This window comes from Netta rufina (assembly GCF_964035555.1).
Source record: "Netta rufina genome assembly, chromosome: 2".
NCBI lineage: Eukaryota > Metazoa > Chordata > Aves > Anseriformes > Anatidae > Netta > Netta rufina.
In genome coordinates, this window is record NC_140124.1 from 84,178,747 (window position 1) to 84,198,038 (window position 19,292).

At 37.0% G+C, this 19,292-nt stretch overlaps 1 protein-coding gene across 1 annotated transcript in view; it reads left to right on the plus strand.

Annotated features, from left to right (window-relative positions):
* Positions 1 to 10,387: 10,387 nt before the first annotated feature.
* Positions 10,388 to 19,292, plus strand: part of SEMA5A (semaphorin 5A) — a gene marked incomplete at its 3' end in the record, with an annotated part of 236,068 nt that continues 227,163 nt past the window's right edge. Inside the window, exon 1 of the mRNA XM_084306898.1 lies at positions 10,388 to 10,532. Within this exon, the coding sequence (XP_084163024.1) occupies positions 10,403 to 10,532 (130 nt within the window). The 5' untranslated portion in view covers positions 10,388 to 10,402. The remainder of the gene's footprint in view (positions 10,533 to 19,292) is intronic.

A 19,292-nucleotide genomic window follows, 5' to 3' on the forward strand; every position in this document is an offset into this window, starting at 1 on the left:
GGGTTTCAGTGAATCACAGAATGGTTTGGGTTGGAAAGGAAATTAAAGATCATATAGTTCCAACCCCCTGCCATAGGCAAAGACACCTCCCAGCAGACCAGGTCACACAAAGCCATCCAACCTGGCCTTGAACACTTACAGGGATGGGGCGTCTACAGCTACTCTGGGCAGTAGAGGTTCCAGTGCCTCACCACCCTCGGAGTGAAGAAATATACTGTGGCAAAATAAAATAGGTGGGTTCTCTTTGAGTACTGTTGCCTATAGATTAATCATGGGATTAGACTGAACATTAAACAGCACTTTCATTGGTGTGTTACATCAATGTAAATGTGTAGGAAAACATTTGCTGATGCACAAAAAAAAAAAAAAAAAAGAAAATCAGTCTTTGCAGTGGTAATAATAAAGAGCAAGGAAAGTGGGAGAGCAGCCCACTTACCCTAGACTTTGTCTACAACCATTGCAGAGATACTGGATGGTTCAGTCCCCTTAAGCATTCTCTGTAGGATACTGTCTCTGTTGCTTGCCCAAGAACTGAAGGAGGAGTCCAGACACCTGGTGAGATGAATTATGTATTTTGAGTGCTTATCTTGGAAGAAGAGTTACACATAAAGAAGTAGATGGAGAACAGAAGTGTTCTATAGCAGTGATGTGTAATCCCCTTTCCTTCATATCAGTCAGCTAAAACTTACTATCACTGAAGCTGTTGCCATAAAGAGATATGGTCTTGGTTATTGACAGGAAGAAACAAATCAAAGGCTGGCAGTTGGCTAGGAATTGAGAGGAGGTGGGAAATGCATTTGCAAAGGGGTATGTGGGGTGAGTGGATTCAACATACAATAGAAGTGAATACATTTTTGTATTTCAGCTGTCAAAGCTGTGACAACCACAAATTTGCTAAAATTTGTTTAAAAGCCATTGCTCTATAAAAATGGTACCAAGAAACTGCAGCATTGAGCCCACCAGAAGAATAAGTTCACCTGAGTTATTTGACTGAAACAGGTGGTCAGAGTAGTCATTTCATGACATTCTGGAGCTCAGCCAGCAGTTCTTTTAAGTAGTAACTACTTAAATACAATCTTTATTTTGGAAGTTCGCCTAGTATTAATGTGAAGAATATCCACTAATAGTTCTGTTTTAGCAGTCCAATTTTGTTCTTTAGATTGGTGATTTAATATAATACATTTTGAAATGTGAGTCCTTATGAAAGCTAATTCCCAAGTACTATGAAGCACTTTCATACAGTGACTTATAAAATGATAGAGAACTTTTTTATTTTTTTCTGGGCTTTACATTCTAATATTTTCAGTTGGATATTAACTTTAAAAGTAAAAACAAAAACACAGCTATTTGAAGTTGCTTCCTTCTGTTTTTTTACATCGTGTACATTTTTTTCCTGTATAAATTATAAATATAAAAATGTATTTCCAGATGGCTGTGATAATGTGATGTGATGATCTTCTGTCTTAATTATTCAGAAAGCACAACGCAAATCTGTGTTGTCTTTTCCCAACTTATCTAGAATGCAACAGCTAAACTTGTGTTACTCTCATATTAGCACATTTTCTTCTGTTTTCACTCAAAGCCACTTTTTGTACACTTTTGAGATCTTATATGCTTTTTTTTTTTTTTTTTTTTTTTTTTTTTTTTTTTTTTTTACCTTTCTCTTTCTCCTATTGTCTGATTAAAAAATACCCTCTTTCCAGCTAAACATTTTCCTGTGATTATCTCAGGGCATTGTCTTCTGCTGTTCTGTTGCATGGAATTCATCTCAATCATTAACTACGACCTTTTATTAAATCAAGTTATGCTTTTAAGTCTTTTTTTTTTTTTTTGTAGTCCACTGTACAAGATGGTTTACAATAATGTGTGGGGAAAAGGAGAATATGACAAAGCATCCTAAACTAAACTTATTTCCTGCATAATAACTATATCTGAGTAATAGTCGTGGTAGAAGGCAAGGCATATGTCCAGATTTAAAAGCATGAGTTTTTGTGATTTAAGAGTTTTATATACATAAATAAATTATATATCATAATGATAATTATGTGATATATAAATTATAGTGAAGGTTCAGTGTATTGATTATGCAAAATAACAGTCACAGCCTTACAGTTATGACTGTGGTCCAGTATAGATTACCAGTTCCCAGTGGAGATACCTTAAAATTCACTTTTTCTGTGGCTCCCATATACAGGGAGCATGGATGACTTTTTACCAAAATATTGTTCAGCCTGGAGAAGAGGAGGCTCAGGGGTGACCTTATCGCTCTTTTTAGGTACCTCAAGGGAGGCTGTAGCGAGGTGGGGGTTGGCCTGTTCTCCCACGTGCCTGGTGACAGGACGAGGGGGAATGGGCTTAAGTTGAGCCAGGGGAGTTTTAGGTTAGATGTTAGGAAGAACTTCTTCACTGAAAGGGTTGTGAGGCATTGGAACAGGCTGCCCAGGGAAGTGGTGGAGTCACCATCCCTGGAAGTCTTCAAAAGACGTTTAGATGTAGAGCTTAGGGATATGGTTTAGTGGAGGGCTGTTAGCGTTAGGTTGGAGGTTGGACTCGATGACCTTGAGGTCTCTTCCAACCTAGAAATTCTGTGATTCTGTGATTCTGTGATTCTGTGATTGCAACAAGTAAGTTCACTGTAAAGATAGGGAAAGAATAAGAGTTTGAAGGATGTTCATGAAATGTCATCATTGCAGCAGTTTCCATCTAAATCAAAGTATTTTCTGCACTTCTCCAAAGTATTTAATTAGTTTTGTGAAATAAATGTAGTTATGTAGCTTAAAACAAAGGAAAAAACAATGCCATAAACTGAGACTGCATTGGCTAGCAAATATGGTGAAAATAAATGTTAAAAATACTTTATGCTTCTGGTCATTTGCTTTTCTTAGTGTAATATCTGTTCAGTGTAGTGAACTGGCTTCCTTTTATTACACTCAAGTTTAATGAGTAAAAAAGATTTTTCACAAATAATTTTTATTTACTGAGGTGTAGAATTATGTAGTGTAAAACATCTTCTTTCAAGGGCAGCATTACAAAGTCTCTGCAAGTATATATTGCTTTAAATTTATTTTAGCCCACAGCATTATATTTTATCTCTCAGGAGCATGCCAGAGATATTTAGAAAGCATTTTTGTAAGGACCACTAACAGCATTGCTGGCTAAAGTGATAGAAACTTCTGAAGTTTAATATTATATCGTGTTTTGTGAAGGATGACAGTTGCAAGAAATTCCAGTTAATGCCTATGCGAGAATGCTGATGTTGAAGCCTTTGCTGACTCAGCTGTAACCAGCAGAGAGCTTTCCAAACTGTAGAGCTTCCTAATAGATGGGTGAGGGAATATTCAGGAAAAAATGCAGCAGACTGGCTATTTGGGATGCTGTTTCTTCTTGTGGTCACAACTCACACATGTATAGTACAACAATTTGAAAAAAAAAAAAAAAAAGTGATGCAATGGCTTTTTCTTTGTTTTACAGTTGGACATGTTCATTTTTCACTAGACTTCATAAACAATGTGTAAATACTGACTTGTGTGTAACATATAGCAATACAAATTAGTAAAATGCAAACTGAATGTTGTACAGAGCTGAGCTCAGATCTTTTGCAGAGTCTGGACGGATCCAGCCCCGCACCTGGTCCCTGGCAGGAGCAAGCAGCACGTGGCTAGGGAAGGGTGAGGGAACCAGGCATGCTGCTAGTGGGACTTGCCACAGATACTGTTCCAGTAGCAGGCACTGCCACATGGGAGTGCCCAGATACTTAACAGCCATCTGTGGGTCCTGTTTCTGTGGATCTGCCCCATCCCTTTGCAAAGTTGTGCATAAAAATGCAAATTCAAAATCAGCAGGATAACGTGGCAAGGAGTGTCTACTGAACTGCTGTTACTCACGGTACTTGTGCATATAGTACTACTAAGTGAGCTTGTAAGAGATGTTTTCCCCTTTCTTACTACAGAACAGTTTGTGTTATGTCATATTGATGGTGTTGGCCATCTTTTGTGCCCTAAGAAAATGCATGTGGTTTGCCAATATTAGTATCAGCTGAGACAGAAAGGAGAAGAAATGTAAAGGAGTGTGCATAGATCCTTGAGCAGCTACAGTTTATACCTCTGCATTTCCTTTTCCTGCACTAACTGCTGCTTCTGCCTTCTCCTGGCCCATTTTTTCTCACTTTACTCTCACTTTACTTTTTCCCTTTGGCTGCTAAACTTCCTCTGGTTTTCCTTCCAACTTTCTCTGCTTCTCAGAGCTTTATTTGCAAGCAGTGATTACCATATATATATATTTCATATATATATATTTCATATATATAAATTTATATATTATATATATATATATTTTTTTTTCCATTTAAGTTATTTTGTAAAGGAAAAGCTGTGTTAGCTGTGTTAGCTCTTAGACTCTGTCAGAGGAAGAGGATCCCTCTATCCTCCTCCACAGACTGACTTTTAATTGCCAGACTGAAAATCACAGCTCAGTGAACATCCCAAGGAATGTGCTGGGGCAGGTGCTCTGGATGACTGCTCTGGGAGGCTGGCTGTAAGGTGAAGAAAACTAGGGGTGAAAAGGGGATTAGGGGAGAGGGGGCTGGGTTTTTGATGAAATTTGGGCCTATGTTGTGCTGATATGACAGCCTTTACTCTTACCTCTATGATGCTGTTCTGTGTGGACCAACTGGGTGAGTTGGCACTTGCTCGAGGATCCTGCCATCCACTAGCACTCTGCCCCACTGAAGAGGCAGATGTGCCCTTGGGCATGATTAATGAGATCTGAGAGCCATTACAGACCTGCTTCATTCAGGCCACTGTTCTTGAAAGCTTCCTTCATGTAAATCACAGTTATCTCAGCTACTTGAGCTGTGCTGGAGAACTAGCTTTGATGGTGGATTCTTCTTTAATGAGTTGCCACCATCAGCTACAGATATTGGCAGGCTTTTGGCAGGATGTCACTATGAATTTAAGGATTGATTTTTGACTGCGTTAGTCAATGACAGCTGATGGGTGACTGCCTCTTGCAGATTTTAAAATTCATGCCACTGCAGAAATGAATGGCAACAATTTCAGGAAAAAAAAAAAAAGTTGAAGTAACTTGGTAATCAGTTTGTTAATTGAAGCTGAGTCTCACTATATAAGAATACAAATTAGAAGGACTTAGTCTGTTGCATAGCAAACAGTCTGGATTGCTGGGTCCAGTGATGAGACACGGTAGTATATGCTTGAATTTTTTTCACTGAAGAACTATATAGCCTCCAGTTTCATCTTGATGTTTAATGAGGTGATCTTTGAGCTATTGCTCTAATCTAATTGTGTATATGAGAGATACACAAATTGTTTTTCTAAAGCTATTTAAAATAAGGGATTTATCTCTAAGTAATTATACCACAAAGAGGTATAGCTTTTATTTGTGCATTTGACAGGAACTACAGGATTAATCACTATAGTAGAAACAACTTTTTTTTTTTTTTTTTGTAAACAAGATTTAAATTAGTTTTGATATTCAGCATGTCTATGTATTATTAGGAGATGGATGATTAGAAAAAAGTCTCAGTTCATTTGTGGAACAAGTGAAATATGAATGTTTTGTAGAAAAGATTCTGGCATTTCTCATTGGAAGAGAGTGGAGCACTGTTGTTCCAGACAGATGTGGCCCACTTGGTGCCCCCCACATGCTCCCTTCTGGGTGACACCAGTAGTGTTGCCAGCACTGGCAATTGAAAGCACAGACATCTGAGAATTTAGATGTTTTTGGTAGCCACCCCACGTACTGTAAGTAAGATTGTCTTGCTGGAAAGCTCTGGATTTAGGGAGCCATCATCCTCTCTATAGCTCTTACCCTCTCCTATTCCCTTTTTGAAATGCATTTGCTAGGTAGGTGAGGTTATAAAGCCTTTTCTTTTCTTTTTTTTTTAATATATATATACTTAATATATTAATATAACCTTCTCAAATGGTTTATATGAATTTGGGGAATTTGGCTTATGAAATCAAAAGCCATTACAGGGAAAAAAAAAAAAAACGGCACTGAGCAACATCCTAGGGGGGTTCACATATTCCAGTTTTATGACCATGTGGCTGCTGATACCATTTCAGGATTTTTCTGTGTGTTTACTAACAACACACAACGGTGGGGGCTTTTTCTTGCTAAAGAGAAAACAGCAATTCCCCCTAGTAGCAGTAAGAAAATATTCAGCTCTTCAAATGACTGGCAAAAAACATACCACTAACACTACAGTAGACAAACTCAGAATTTTTAGTAAAACTGGCATGATTGAAGATTAAAAACAACTACCAATAATTATTTCAAGTGCATACACTGATAATATAGGAGAACATGTTTGTTTGCATTCATCATTCTATTCCAGTGCAGCAGTGCATTAGTCTGTGTATTAGTGTATGGTCTGCGTCATTAAGTACTTTATTTTTTTTTTCTTCTGGTTGATGCTTATCTACAAGGTGTATGTTGTCCAGAGCAGTTATTTAGTATGAGTAAAATTTGATCAAACTTTATCTGTTCTACAACCTAAGAAGTGGAGCAAAGCAGACAGGAAAAGTGAAATGGATCGCCTGCAGCAAGGTACGTGAGCAGTGTCTGCAAGAGCACTGGTGTGCATGTAAAGAAATGCTAGACCTGCTTGTGGGTGCATGTACAGACCCAGTCCTGAAACTGGCATCTTTACACCACACCACACTTGTTTGTTTACATACTTGTATTGACGTAAGTTCACTTTGTCATGCACTGAAATTGCTGTTAAACTGACGCAGAATCAACAAAGATAATTATTTGAAAGCATCGTTGACACTGGACAGCTGCAATTTGCATGGCAACTCTGTTTTTTATACGTCAGCTTATGAGTCAAATAAAAGAAAGCATAGTTTATAATTTAGGGGTAAATTATAATTCAAACATGGTGTTTTTAACTGATCTAGAAATATTGGCATCCTGATTGTTGTGTTTTGAATATATGACTTTGGTGTTTGGATGGAATAGTCTCTAATGAATCTGCTTCTATCTAGCACAGCAGTTACAGGCTTTGCATGCTTAGCATTCACTTTTTTTTTTTTTTTTTTCTCTTTAGCAGTACGTATCTTTTTGTTGGCTCAATTGAAATAGCAGATTTTGAATAGCTGTTTTTTTCCTCCTCAAATATCCATTGGTTTATCCTGATGGATAAACTAAATACTACTTTGCTAAAAAAAAAAAAAAGAAATAAAAATAAAAATAATAATAATAAAAAAATACCCTTATGTAATAGGCCTCATTGATTTTTACATTTTGTCTAGGCAAACTGTGTCCAAAAAAGTGAAAGAGGAAGACAGAGAAAGTGCACAAGACCCTTTAAATATAGAAAATAAATTAATATATGGGATTACAATAAATTTTATGATGTGATTTTTTTTTTTAAATCCTTGGATTGTACTGAGTTTGTAAATATAATTTGTTTAAAGTCGGATGTAAAAATCCATGCTAGGAAAAACTGTGCAGATAATACAGGTATAATGTGCTAATTCACAAATGCATAGCAATAATTTAAAAGATAGTCAGTATTCCTGATCAGTTTTGAAGAATTTTGACTTGACTGTTGTATTTCATTGTTAAGAGAGATTTGCCTACAGAAATCAAGGAAACTAACCTGAACTTTTTGTCTTTAGGCTTCTCTTGGAGTTTGTTTTATGCCCTAGGCTAAGCACCACTTCTTGGCACAACAGTCACACTTTTAGTAAAGAGAAGGGGCTAGTGCTTTGCCTGCTTCAAGACTTCTGAACCTGTTGCATTGTTTCAGAGCTGCCACAAGTTCAGGTGCTGCCTTTGCTGCCTCTTTCCTGCAGGCAGGATCTCAGGGAGAAAGAGAGAGAGACACAGCTTGTGTTATGTGGAAGCCCTCACTTGAGGCTGAGCAGCAGGGAGCAATATAATCCCTGCAAATTCTGTGAAAAAGGCTTTTCATGCTGTTAGTGTATGCCAGAGTGTATATTTGTTTATTTCTTACTATTCTTTAAATTCCTCTAGCAGTATATTAGGTGTTGTTTCTAGAGTCCTTTTCCTTTCTCCATCTCTTCATACTGTAGCATAATGAGGTGGGTAGTGAGTTCCTGTTCCTGCCAGTTGCTCAGCTACCTTAGCTTGTCCTTTTCTTGTAAGAGAGTTTGTGATGAGCTTTCCATCTGGTAACTTGGTTTACTGCTCTCTTGTCCGATTCAGGTCTCTGAAGACTCTCTTCTGTGTAGTTGAAAGTAAGCTTTTACTTGATGTCACCCACAATGTATTTGATTTGCATTAATTACTTTAAATGTATTAACTAATGCATTTTTTAAATAAAATAAAATTAATGAATTAATACATATGATTAGTAAACTTAAACAGGTAGTGGTTGAGGTAGAAGGAAACCTAACTTTTTCTCTGAGATACATAATCAGAAATACATTTGCTGTTTTTCTTTTGTCTCCTTCAAAGTCTAACCTTGTTTTTGGATATTCTAATTAAGGGAAAGGAGTGTTTCCTGCCTTCATTTTTACAATGTGAGATGCATACAACAAGAGAAAGTTTACATCTAGGTTAGGGAAAAATTATTTTGCCCCCAAATTCTTCTACTGTGTAACTATACATGTAAACAACATTGACAGCCAGGGAGCCAGAGAAGGCCGAGATTCCAGTAGAAATATTTCATTTTGTTCTTGTTTAATTTATTTCCATTATATTCACATATTTATGGGTATTTCTGAGACTTTACAAGTTAAAGGAAATAAAATTTCTTTAACACAATACATGCAAACGTGTTGGAATAGTTCTGCTGTACCATGAGCAAGAAAAACAGTCTTGAGTTTGTGATGTGATATCTGTCCTTCACTTTGCTTTGTAAATACACATACATAATCTTATGGAAACTTGAATTAGAACCACCTGGTAGTAATATATTTGTGCTATCTATAAGTTAGTAATATCCATTAGTTATGATATTACCCGCATAAACTGTATGAATTTGGATATGAATGGTGCAAAATGTTTGAAATGTCATCCTTGCAGAACTACTGAAACATTGGAACAGGAGCTTTATGCTTGCAGAATATCTATGAGATGATGAGCCACAGGCAATTTATAGGGACAGATTCATATTGGAATATAGCAGCATAAGATATATTACTTAGGAAGGTAGGAATATGAATTTAACTGGCTAGAATCACCCCTCTCACTTTTTTTTTCCTCTCTGAAACATAAGCAAATTTAGCAGAGAAGCTAAAATCGACTATTAAATTTATGTACTGCTTAGATGTATTATGTCTGTGGTCTATTTACTTTACTTTAAATTAATGAAGATTAGATGTGTCCAGGTCGTAGCCAGAAGGCTTCTAAAGGCAGTAGAAATAAAGTGCTAAGAGTAGAGAAGTTCATCGGAAGATGGCTGGTGCTAGAGTATGTTAGGAAACTGTATTTACTAACCATTCTGCTTTCTGAGCATAGCTTTTAAAACACTGGTCTTACTATGGAGCATCTATTAATTAAAAGCCCTTTGTTTCAAGCATTTAGGGTGTTTACACAAATAGAAAATTTCCACCTTATTAAACAACACACTGCAATTCAGTGAGATAAAATGTATTAGAAGTCAATATTGCTGATTATTTTTTCCTGAATGGCTCCATTAATTTGCAAAATGACATTTCTGCTGTAATGCAGTTGTCTTGAATCTCCAGCCTTCTTCCCCTAAAAGGCAATGATGTCTCATGAGTGTGTGCTATCAACAAGCAAGCTTGTTGGACTTAGCGTAGCTGCCAGTGGCAAAAGTGTTTTGAGTTGCACCATTAGGTTGTTAGTGCTTGGAATGTTTGATGTGATAAAGCTGAATGAATTGGGTTGGTTCTACAGTAACAATGACACCATGAGTATTCTGTTGCTAGGAAAAAAAAAAAAAAAAGTTGTCTGGTTATTGGCCACTTCAAGAAAATAAATGTGGAAATGAAACTTCAACTTTATTCTAGTCATGAATGAAAGTCAATGACTTTGGTGATTGGTTTCTAGATTTATTAGAAAGAGGTCTTCAGCATTTGAATTTGCAATAAGTAACCTTGTCATCAGTCTCAAAAAATTATGGGGAATGGTGAGGGAGGGAATGAGTAACGGTTTTTGAATGCTTCTGGATGATAAAAGAAAAAAATACTCCTGAACTGTGTAATTGATGATAACTTTATAAAATATTTATAGGAGCAGCTGTTTGAGTACTATCATGGAGTCAAAACCTAAACAGACAGAAAATGATTTTGTTGTTGTCATTGTTTTAAACATCAAGAATTGCTTAACTTTTCTGTGGTATTTGCTTATGTCCTTGAGTAAATTTCTTCAAATTTTCCAGGTGCTTTTCCCACATGAGTTCAAGGAGAGTGGCCGGTTGAAAGAACTGACTGCTGTGGAGGACAGCATGACCACCATGAAAGGAAGCTGCCTCCTTACAGTGCTGTTGGCAGGATTTGGGGTATTAGGAATACTGGAGCCTGCAGCAGAAGATATCCACTGCCACAGAGCTGAACACCCAGTGATTACATACAAAGGTAAAGAGTAAGAGCAAAGAAGTACCTTCTCCTTTCTTAAAACAAAACAAAAAACAAAAACAAAAAACCACCTAACGTAATCTCTTCATCCTGTATTCATATAGGTTGAATACAACTAAGTTTGAAAAGTTTGTTCACAACTTTGTGCTAAATATTTCAGTTGAAGGTGGGTGACTCATTTTCCTCTGTGATTAAAGTAAAGTTAGGGTCACAATGTAGTTCAGGTTGGAAGGGGAAGTCAGGAGGTCAACCTCTTGTTCGAAGCAGAGCTAGCTATGAGATCAGACAAGACTGCTCAGGGCTTCATCCAGCCTGGCCCTGAAAACCTGCTAGGGCACAGACAGTACAACCTCTCTGGGCAGTCCTATGCAGAGCCTGACTATCCTCAATGGTAACTTACTTCCATATATCTAGTGTGAACCTCTCTTATTTCAGCTTAAGCCCATTGTCTCTTCTCTTTATTGTGGTTTAACCCTGCAGGCAGCTAAGTAACACACAGTAACTTGCTTATTCCCCCAATCCCTCCTTGTGGGTAGAGATAAAGACAGTTTAATAGGACAGAAAAAATGAAGGGAAAATAATAATAAAAGAATACACAAAAGCAAGTAATGCACAATCCAATTGCTTAGTACCTGCTAATTGATGCTCAGCCAGCCCCTGAGTAGCAGCAGCCACCCCAAGGCCAACTTACCCTATGTTTTATTGTTCAGTGTGATGCCATATAGTATGAGACATCCCTTTGGCCAGTCTGGGTCACCTGGCCTGTTTCTCTCCCCTCCTAGCTTCTTGCATACCCTCAGTCTCCTCACTGCCAGGGCAACATGAAAAGTTGAAGAGTAGTGTAAGACTTAGTGTAAGTAATGCTCTGTGATAACTAAAATGTTAGTGAATTATCAAAAATATTTTTCTCCTAAATCCAAAATGTGACACCATACCAGCCACAATGAAGAAAATTAACTCTGTCCCAGCTGAAACAGGACATCATCCACTGTGCACCGCTGCCAAGATCCTGGTTCCATCTTCCTGATAATCACCTTTTAGGTGTTGGAAACTGCTATGAGGTCACCCTAAAAACATTCTTTTCTCTAGACTGAACAAAGCACATTTCCCCAAGAGTTTACTGGTAGCTCATGTTGTTTAGGTCCTTGGCCATCTCGTTGGCTCTCCTAACAACACCCTTTTGTATTGGAAGCTCCAACACTGGATGCAATATTTCAGATGCTTCTAGTGTGATTCAGTAATCCCTTTCCTTGATCTTGTTCCTTTGAGCAGGCTATACTCCTGGTAATACAGCTCAGGATGCTGTTGGCCTTCTTTACTCTGAAGGCATGTTGCTGGATTGCGTTCAGTTTGTTGGCTGCCAAGACATCAGTCGGTCCTCAGCCTGTGCTGTGGGGTTGTTCCTTTCCAGGTGCAGGACTCTGTGTGCGTGCTGAATTTCCTGAGACTGCTCTTGGTCCATTCCTCCAACCCATCTAGGTCCCTTTGGATGACAGCCCTACTCTCAAGCTTATCAATGAATTTTGTGTTATCTACAAACTTAACAGCATGTGGTCTGGTGGTCCCCCTTAGCCACTAATTAAGATGTTAAACAGAACAGGTTCCAGGATGAATCTTTGTGATATTCTACTTGTTGCACTGGCTTCATGGTGGAGTAAGTCCCATGAAACATTTACTCTCTGTGTTTGATCATCTACTTGGCTTTTTATCCATCTGATTCTCTGTTTGTAGAGGCAGACCATAACATCCAAACTTGCAGCGAGACAGAAAGACTTGAGATAGATGAAATCCACTGCTCTCATCAACAAAACCAGTCCTTTTATTATAGAAAGCAATCACGTTGGTCAGGAATTTGCTTAGTTTTGGGAAACCCATGTTGACTGTTCTCAGTTGCCACCTTCTCCTCCATGTCCATAAAAGTCAAGGGGACTAACAGTGTGACTTTCACAGAAACCGAAGAGAGGCCGACTGGCTTGTAGTTCCCACATTTGTTTCCCTGCAGTCACTGGGAATGTTTCTTCCTCTCTGTGACTTTTCATAGATGAAGAGTGCCCAACTATCTCATTGTCCATGGATGCAGCTTGTCTGATCCCCTGGATTTATATGGGCTGAGATCTTGCAAGTTGTTCCTTACTCAGACTGTGTCCACCACTGGTAGTTCTTGAACTCCTTCGCTAAATACAGTGGCCAGTGAGACCTCACTGATGATGACTGAAGCAGGAGTATAGAGCACCTCATCTTCATCTGTGTCTGCTGGCACCGATCACCTGCCCAAGTTCAGCAACTGACTTGTATTTTCCCTGTTTGACCTTTGATTATTATTGTAGCAGCAGAAGCTCTTTTTGTTGCCCTTGACATTCTTTGCAAGTCTGAACTCCCATTGAACTTTGGTCAACCTGAAATGGTTCTTAAGTGTCTGTGCAGTGTTTCTAAATTCCTCCTTGGTCACTTTGTCCCTGTTTCCACCTAATACATACTGCCTTTTTGCATTGGAGCCCCATCATGAGCACCCAGCTTAGCCAAGCCAGTCTCTTAATACATGTGGTTGTCTTCCTGTGTGTTGGGATGGACTGCTGAGGAATAGTTGGAACAAAACAAAAAACACTTGGAGGACACTGTCTATTAAAAATAAATAAATAAATTGATTTTTTTTTTTATAATTTGAACTGATTTTTTTCTATTAGTGTTGCAATTTAAAAGAAATTCCAAATACTACTCAGCTGGGAGGATGTGGAGATTTGGATGTATTACATCACCTGTTGCATTCCTCCTGTTTCACTAAGAAAGCGTGCATGCGTTTTTTATGTTTATTTCAATGAATTAGGATTTATTTAATTCTAATTGAAAAAAAAAAAAGTTTGTTTCCATTTCTTCTATAAGGTTATAGAAAATAACATAAATACTTTCTCGGCAAAACATGTTGCTCTGGCATTTTAACGGTTTGATAAGAAAATGGTCAGATGTCCCTTTCTCCAATATATTGGAAAGTAAACTAAATTGGTCATAGTTTTTACGTGAGGATTGTAAACCATCAGTCTGTGGTGAAGGAAGGACCTTTATCTCTCATTTATTGATGGACTAAGTAGTATGATTTAGTCTGACGTATGTGGACTTTCTTAGTATTCATATAGTATGTGTAAATTAGATTTGAAAAATTAAATGAAATTTTATTATAACAGACATAAACAAAGTTGTAAATTAAAGAAGCACATTTAAAAATCCAACACTTGGCTGCTTTATTTCACAAACTGAAGGATTGTTTCATGTACATTTGTTGTGTACAGAGCTGTAAAAGCAAATAATTTAGACTCATTAGTAGAGTTACATGTTAGAAGTTGAATAAAAATGCATTGATGTGAGCCTGATTCTGTCCATAAATTTCAGCCTGCATACAGGAGAGTAGCTTGAATCTAGTCTTTTCCTGCCTTTTAGATTGTTGCTGTTCTCCATCATATTTAATAGAAGGGCAGTTATGTCCTTCTAGTTTTAAGTTATCTGTGTGAAGGCTGTCTGGGGACAGAGACCTGCTATCTTCTTGTTTCAGTGGCATCTTCTGATGCAGCCAAAGACAACATCACTGTGATTGTGCTGAATAATTTAGTTTTGCTGTAAATAAACGTGGGAAATGCAGCTATGTAGAAACATTTATTTTCATATTTATTTTCGTATTGTTAACATGAGATTTGGTAAGATTTTCAATGCAAGACTCTCTTTTGACCTTCATTGTAGAAATATTAATCAGTATGTATCCATGATGTATTTTAGCTTTTAAGAACTGGCATATATTGAAAAAAGTTTTCATTCACTTGAAATAGTGTAGTAAGATGTAGCTCATAATCACCAAAATAATCTGTAGGGAGCCATCAGTACATGGTTGAAATTATACGTGGAAATGTATGTTCAATGCATTATACAGTATGTGATGGCTAGGTAACGTAGCTAGTGTGGGCATGCAGCAGTTGACTAGTAATTGCAGGGTTGCTAGTTTAGCAAAACCAAAGATGAGGCACCAAAGGAAAATATGAGTAAGAGAGGTTTCTTTTGAAGCAGTATATTAGGAATGGACTTCCTGGAGGTATCAAAATAAGAAATAGATATGTGTGTGTGTGAGAAGAACTACTCTGTGAATGAATCCTATAGTAGGAGTTGACATGACTGAACCAGCCCTCTTCTTGTGTTCTGTATTCTCCCTGCTGTATTTACTGACTTCATGAATGCATATCAGAAAATGCTCTTTGTATCTGCTGACGTTATTAGTGCTGCTGGACCAATACAGCATCCTGGAATCAATTCTTAACCACTAAGAAACCTTTCATTTGACTGCTACATTGTTACCCTATTCTGTAAAATCATCTTATAATATTAGATTCACCAGAGCTAAATTCTGTGCACGATGCTCAACATCAGCCAAGGCTGAGCACTGTTGTTATTGGTTGATAGGTTCTTTAAAGATTGTGAACTCCAGTACTAACTTTACAGAAATACCAACTCTTTTACTTATACCTGACTAAGGCTATTTTTTGTGCTTTTGGTATGCCGTGTTTTATTTGACTTCCTTTGAGAGGCATGGTAGATGGAGTATAAGCTATTAAATAAAACTAATGGAGTGAGAATCTGCTGTAGTGTATGATGAACAGCTGCAAAATACTAATAAAAAGATAAATTAGTCCACAAGAATTGTTGTGGTGAAATATGGAAGGGGACTATATCTCTTCCAAAAACTTGCTTGCTTTCTGCACTGCCCATCAAAAAACACTTAGGTGATAGTCCTGTCAAGCTACCTTCTGTGGAGAGGCACATACTATTTCTATCATTGATTTTCTCAGCTAGATATTTTTAGCTGAAAGTCTGTGATATATCTTCTGATTTAAAATGGCAGGAATTCCACATACCAGTTGAGAACCTCTACTCAAGTATGTAATTTGCCAGTTAGAGAAAAGGAAAGAAATCTTGCATATGCACATACAAATTATTTTTGTCATGACCCAAAACCCTCTTCCATTGCATCTGTTTCTCATACATAGTGGTAATAATCAGTGTAATTTGTTTATCTGCATAATTCATGTTATGAATGTATAATGTACTTTTTCTTCCTCACAGAAACTTGAACAACTAAGAAAGCCTATTTGAGAATTAAAATTGTTTCACCTTTAAAATTTGCTGCCCTAGGGCTTTCCTAGACTAGAAGAAGGCATTTTGTGTTTTACTTGGAAGCTGGAAATTTCCTTTTCTTATTAAATTTAGTCAGGGCTATTGCAGTGATTAGATTTATATAAAAGCAGATGTCTAATAAAAACAAGGATGGATCGAGAGGATCAGCCCTGTAGTGTGCTATGTAGTTGGGGGTATCTGTGGTGATGCATAGTCCCTCCTAAGTCCCTTTCTCTTCAAGGAGGAGTCTGCCTCTAGATGTGCAAATGTGCTAGTCTGATGTTCTTTTTTCCCTTAGTTCTGCTTGCATATTTTACATGTATGTGCTAACGATTCATCAGCTATGCTAACATAAATCTCATAAAGATATTAGAGGCAAGAGGTTGCAAATCCTGTGCAACTTGTAGGTTTGGGTGCAAGGAAAAAAAAATGCAGGTGATAGAATGGACATACAAAGACCAAGAGTGCATTGGTCTGTGCATATGTTTATATATTTCAAATGTGTGAATAAGTATACTTATGTTCGTAATAAAAGTTTTGACAGAAAAAAAAAAAGGCCTAAAATAAGCTAATCTTTAAAGATCAGGCCTTAAAATTTTTATTTTTATTATTTTTTTAATCTGGATATGCTTTCATGTGCACAGAGATATGAAATACCAACTTTGTAAAGCATATTAAGGTTTATTGGTAACCAAGTTTTTCTTACTTTTTATTGGAAAAACACACCTTCTTAATATAGTTTAGCCTAAATAATGATGGTTGTGGAAATCACATTTCCTGTGGGTAGGAACGTTGAGGAGTAAATCATAGGCAAATGGTGTTTAGAAAAATAAAATGCCTGTGAAAATCAATGGCTGTTTATAAGAGTTTAACTATTCTTATACAAAAACAAAGAAAACCAGTTGCATAGACTGAAGTTTGTCTAAATATTTCCATAGGTTTCAAAGCACATAACTACCCACTTTAGGGAAACTATAGCAGATAGAGTTTTTATTTTATTACAGATTTAAAAACAAAATCAAGCAAACAAAAACAAAACAAAATAACAACAACAACAAAACACAATCTGTAAAAGTAGTTACAGTTTTGTGCTGTGTTGCTCCCATCTCCAGCATGTGGAACTTTGAAATTGTCTAACCTGCCAAAATTTGCACACTCAACTGGAGACTTGTGTTGTAGACAGACCCTTTCTGTTAGGTAGACCTAAAGGGAGTATCTGAATTGCTTGGCTGTGTCTTTTCTCTCAGATTGCAGCCCTTGCTTGTCTGTCTCATATTTTATTTCAGGCAAACTTAACTGGGTTGCTTCGTGCAGTTTAAATGGGTGGGGTGATTTAGCATAGGTTATTTTGCATAAACCTGACAGCAGTCCTTGACTTAAGACTCCTCCACTGATGAATCAGAGATGTGGTCACCACATCCACTGGCTGGACGTGGAGGAATATTTATATTTACAGCTTCATGCAGCCATCTCTTCATACTCTCTCATGCATATACATGTATGTAGCATGGCACTGGCATGAGACAAAAGCTAGCTGATGTAGGATTTTTTTTTTTTTTTTTTTTTTTTTTAGGAATAATGTACAGTTGTAAACTTGACTTAATTGATGTTCAGTGTACAGCTAAGATATCTACTCTAGGGTAAATCTAATTCTTTTATACCTCTATAAAGTAGTGCTGTCTCAGCAAAAAAAAAATAAAATAAAAATCATTTGACAATTTTAGAAGCTGTGTTTAGTGATATTTTAAATACATGCTGTGCTATAAAGAGCTTATCTGTTAAATAAACACACTTAAAAATAACATGTCTCAGTCCATAAAAGAAATGAAAGTAAACCCTTCGTTTCTACTTGAGGTTAACCAGAAAAGAAAAGTAGCATAGTTATTTTTTGATTTCTTCATTTGGGAATCCTAAGAAACATATTTTCTTAACCTTATTGTCTAACCACCACAGAATTCCCTCACTTGGTGTTTGTCTCAGTAATACAGATTCAGTACATCTTTGCTCCTTTTATCATGTGGTTTGTGTGTGGAGCAGACACACTTAACATGTGCCAAGAGGAAATAACTTGTGGGCTGAATAAAAAAAGATGCATGCTGTATGAACTTGTTTTTTATTTGTACTCTCTTCTCTTTCCCCTAATCTTGTTGCAAGCTACTGTTTAAACTAATAATAGTCTACTAAGCTGCTCAGATTTTATTGCTCTTTTCTTCTTTTTCCACTGGTATTCAAAAACACACTTTAAAGACCTCCTTCCAGTTTCAGCAGTGGGATTGAAGTGTACTGCTTTCCATCTTTTAGGTTTTCCTTTAAATAAGGGTGATTCATCAGTGAAGAAGAGTTGATTGCTAGTTGATATCACAACTTTGGTTTGTCAAGATGATAGGACTATGAGATTGTATGACCCTCCCAAAAACCAGCCCCTCTTAAGGAGGAAAATAATTCCTCCTTCAGCTGTATATATATATGTGTGTGTGTGTGTATGTATATATACACACGTATATTTAATAGAATCAGGTCTGCCTTTATTTTCACACAGGAGACTAAGCACCCACTAGCAAATGGCAACTTTCAACTGCTTACAATTAATTCAAAAAATAAGTTTGAAGTCTACTATCCCTTTACTATTTGCCTAAATCACCCTGTATCTTTGTTACCCCATAAAGAAACAGGTTATGGTAGTGACTGAACCTCTCAAAGTATTAAATATCAGATAACTTTTATTTTTAACTTTCTGATAACTAGAAAACAGCTATGACTAGAAGGGCTAGTAAGCTGCACATAACATGCCAAGTAGCCTTTCTATGGCTGTTTTCTTTCCTTTTGCTCAAATGTGGATGTTGGGAGTATATGAAATTTCCTGATCTTTAGCAAAACAGCAGAATAAGTGACAGGCTCCTGACAAATTCCACTATCTATACAAAGTGGGCAAAGGGAATTAAAATCTATGGGTTTATTTATTTTTATTTTTTTTCAAAGATACGTATTTTTAGTGGAGATGGGTGTTTTTACATAAAGGTTGTAAAAGATAGGTTCCAACATGGAATATATTGAAGGAACACATCAGTGATCAAGAAACAAAGCTCCTAAGGTGGACTTCTATAATCTTCTAGAAGTTTCAATGTGTTTAAAGAGCTGATGAAACAATATTGCCTTTTTTTTTTTCCCCCACCAGACAGTATATATATTTTTTCCAGAAGACGTTTAAGGAATACTCTATCCCTTCTATAGATAAGTTGTCAGCATGAATATTCTACTGATCTCACCCCCTTGGAAAAGGCTTTAATGAAGCATATCATAGAATTGGAGGATGGCTTGGTTTGAAAGCAGCATTAAAGATCACCTGGTTCCAACACCCCGGTCGTGGATAGGGCCACCTCCCACTAGACCAGGTTCCCCTGGGCCCCATGCAACCTGGTCTCAAACACTTCCAGAGATGGGGCATCCACAGCTTCTCCGGGCAACCTGTATCAGTACCTTATCGTCCTTTGAATAAATAATTTCCTATTAACAGCTAATCTAAATGTACCCTTTTTTTGTTGAAAACCACTCCTCGTCATGCTATCACTATCTGTCTGTGTAAAAAGTCACTCTCCATCTTTTTTGTAG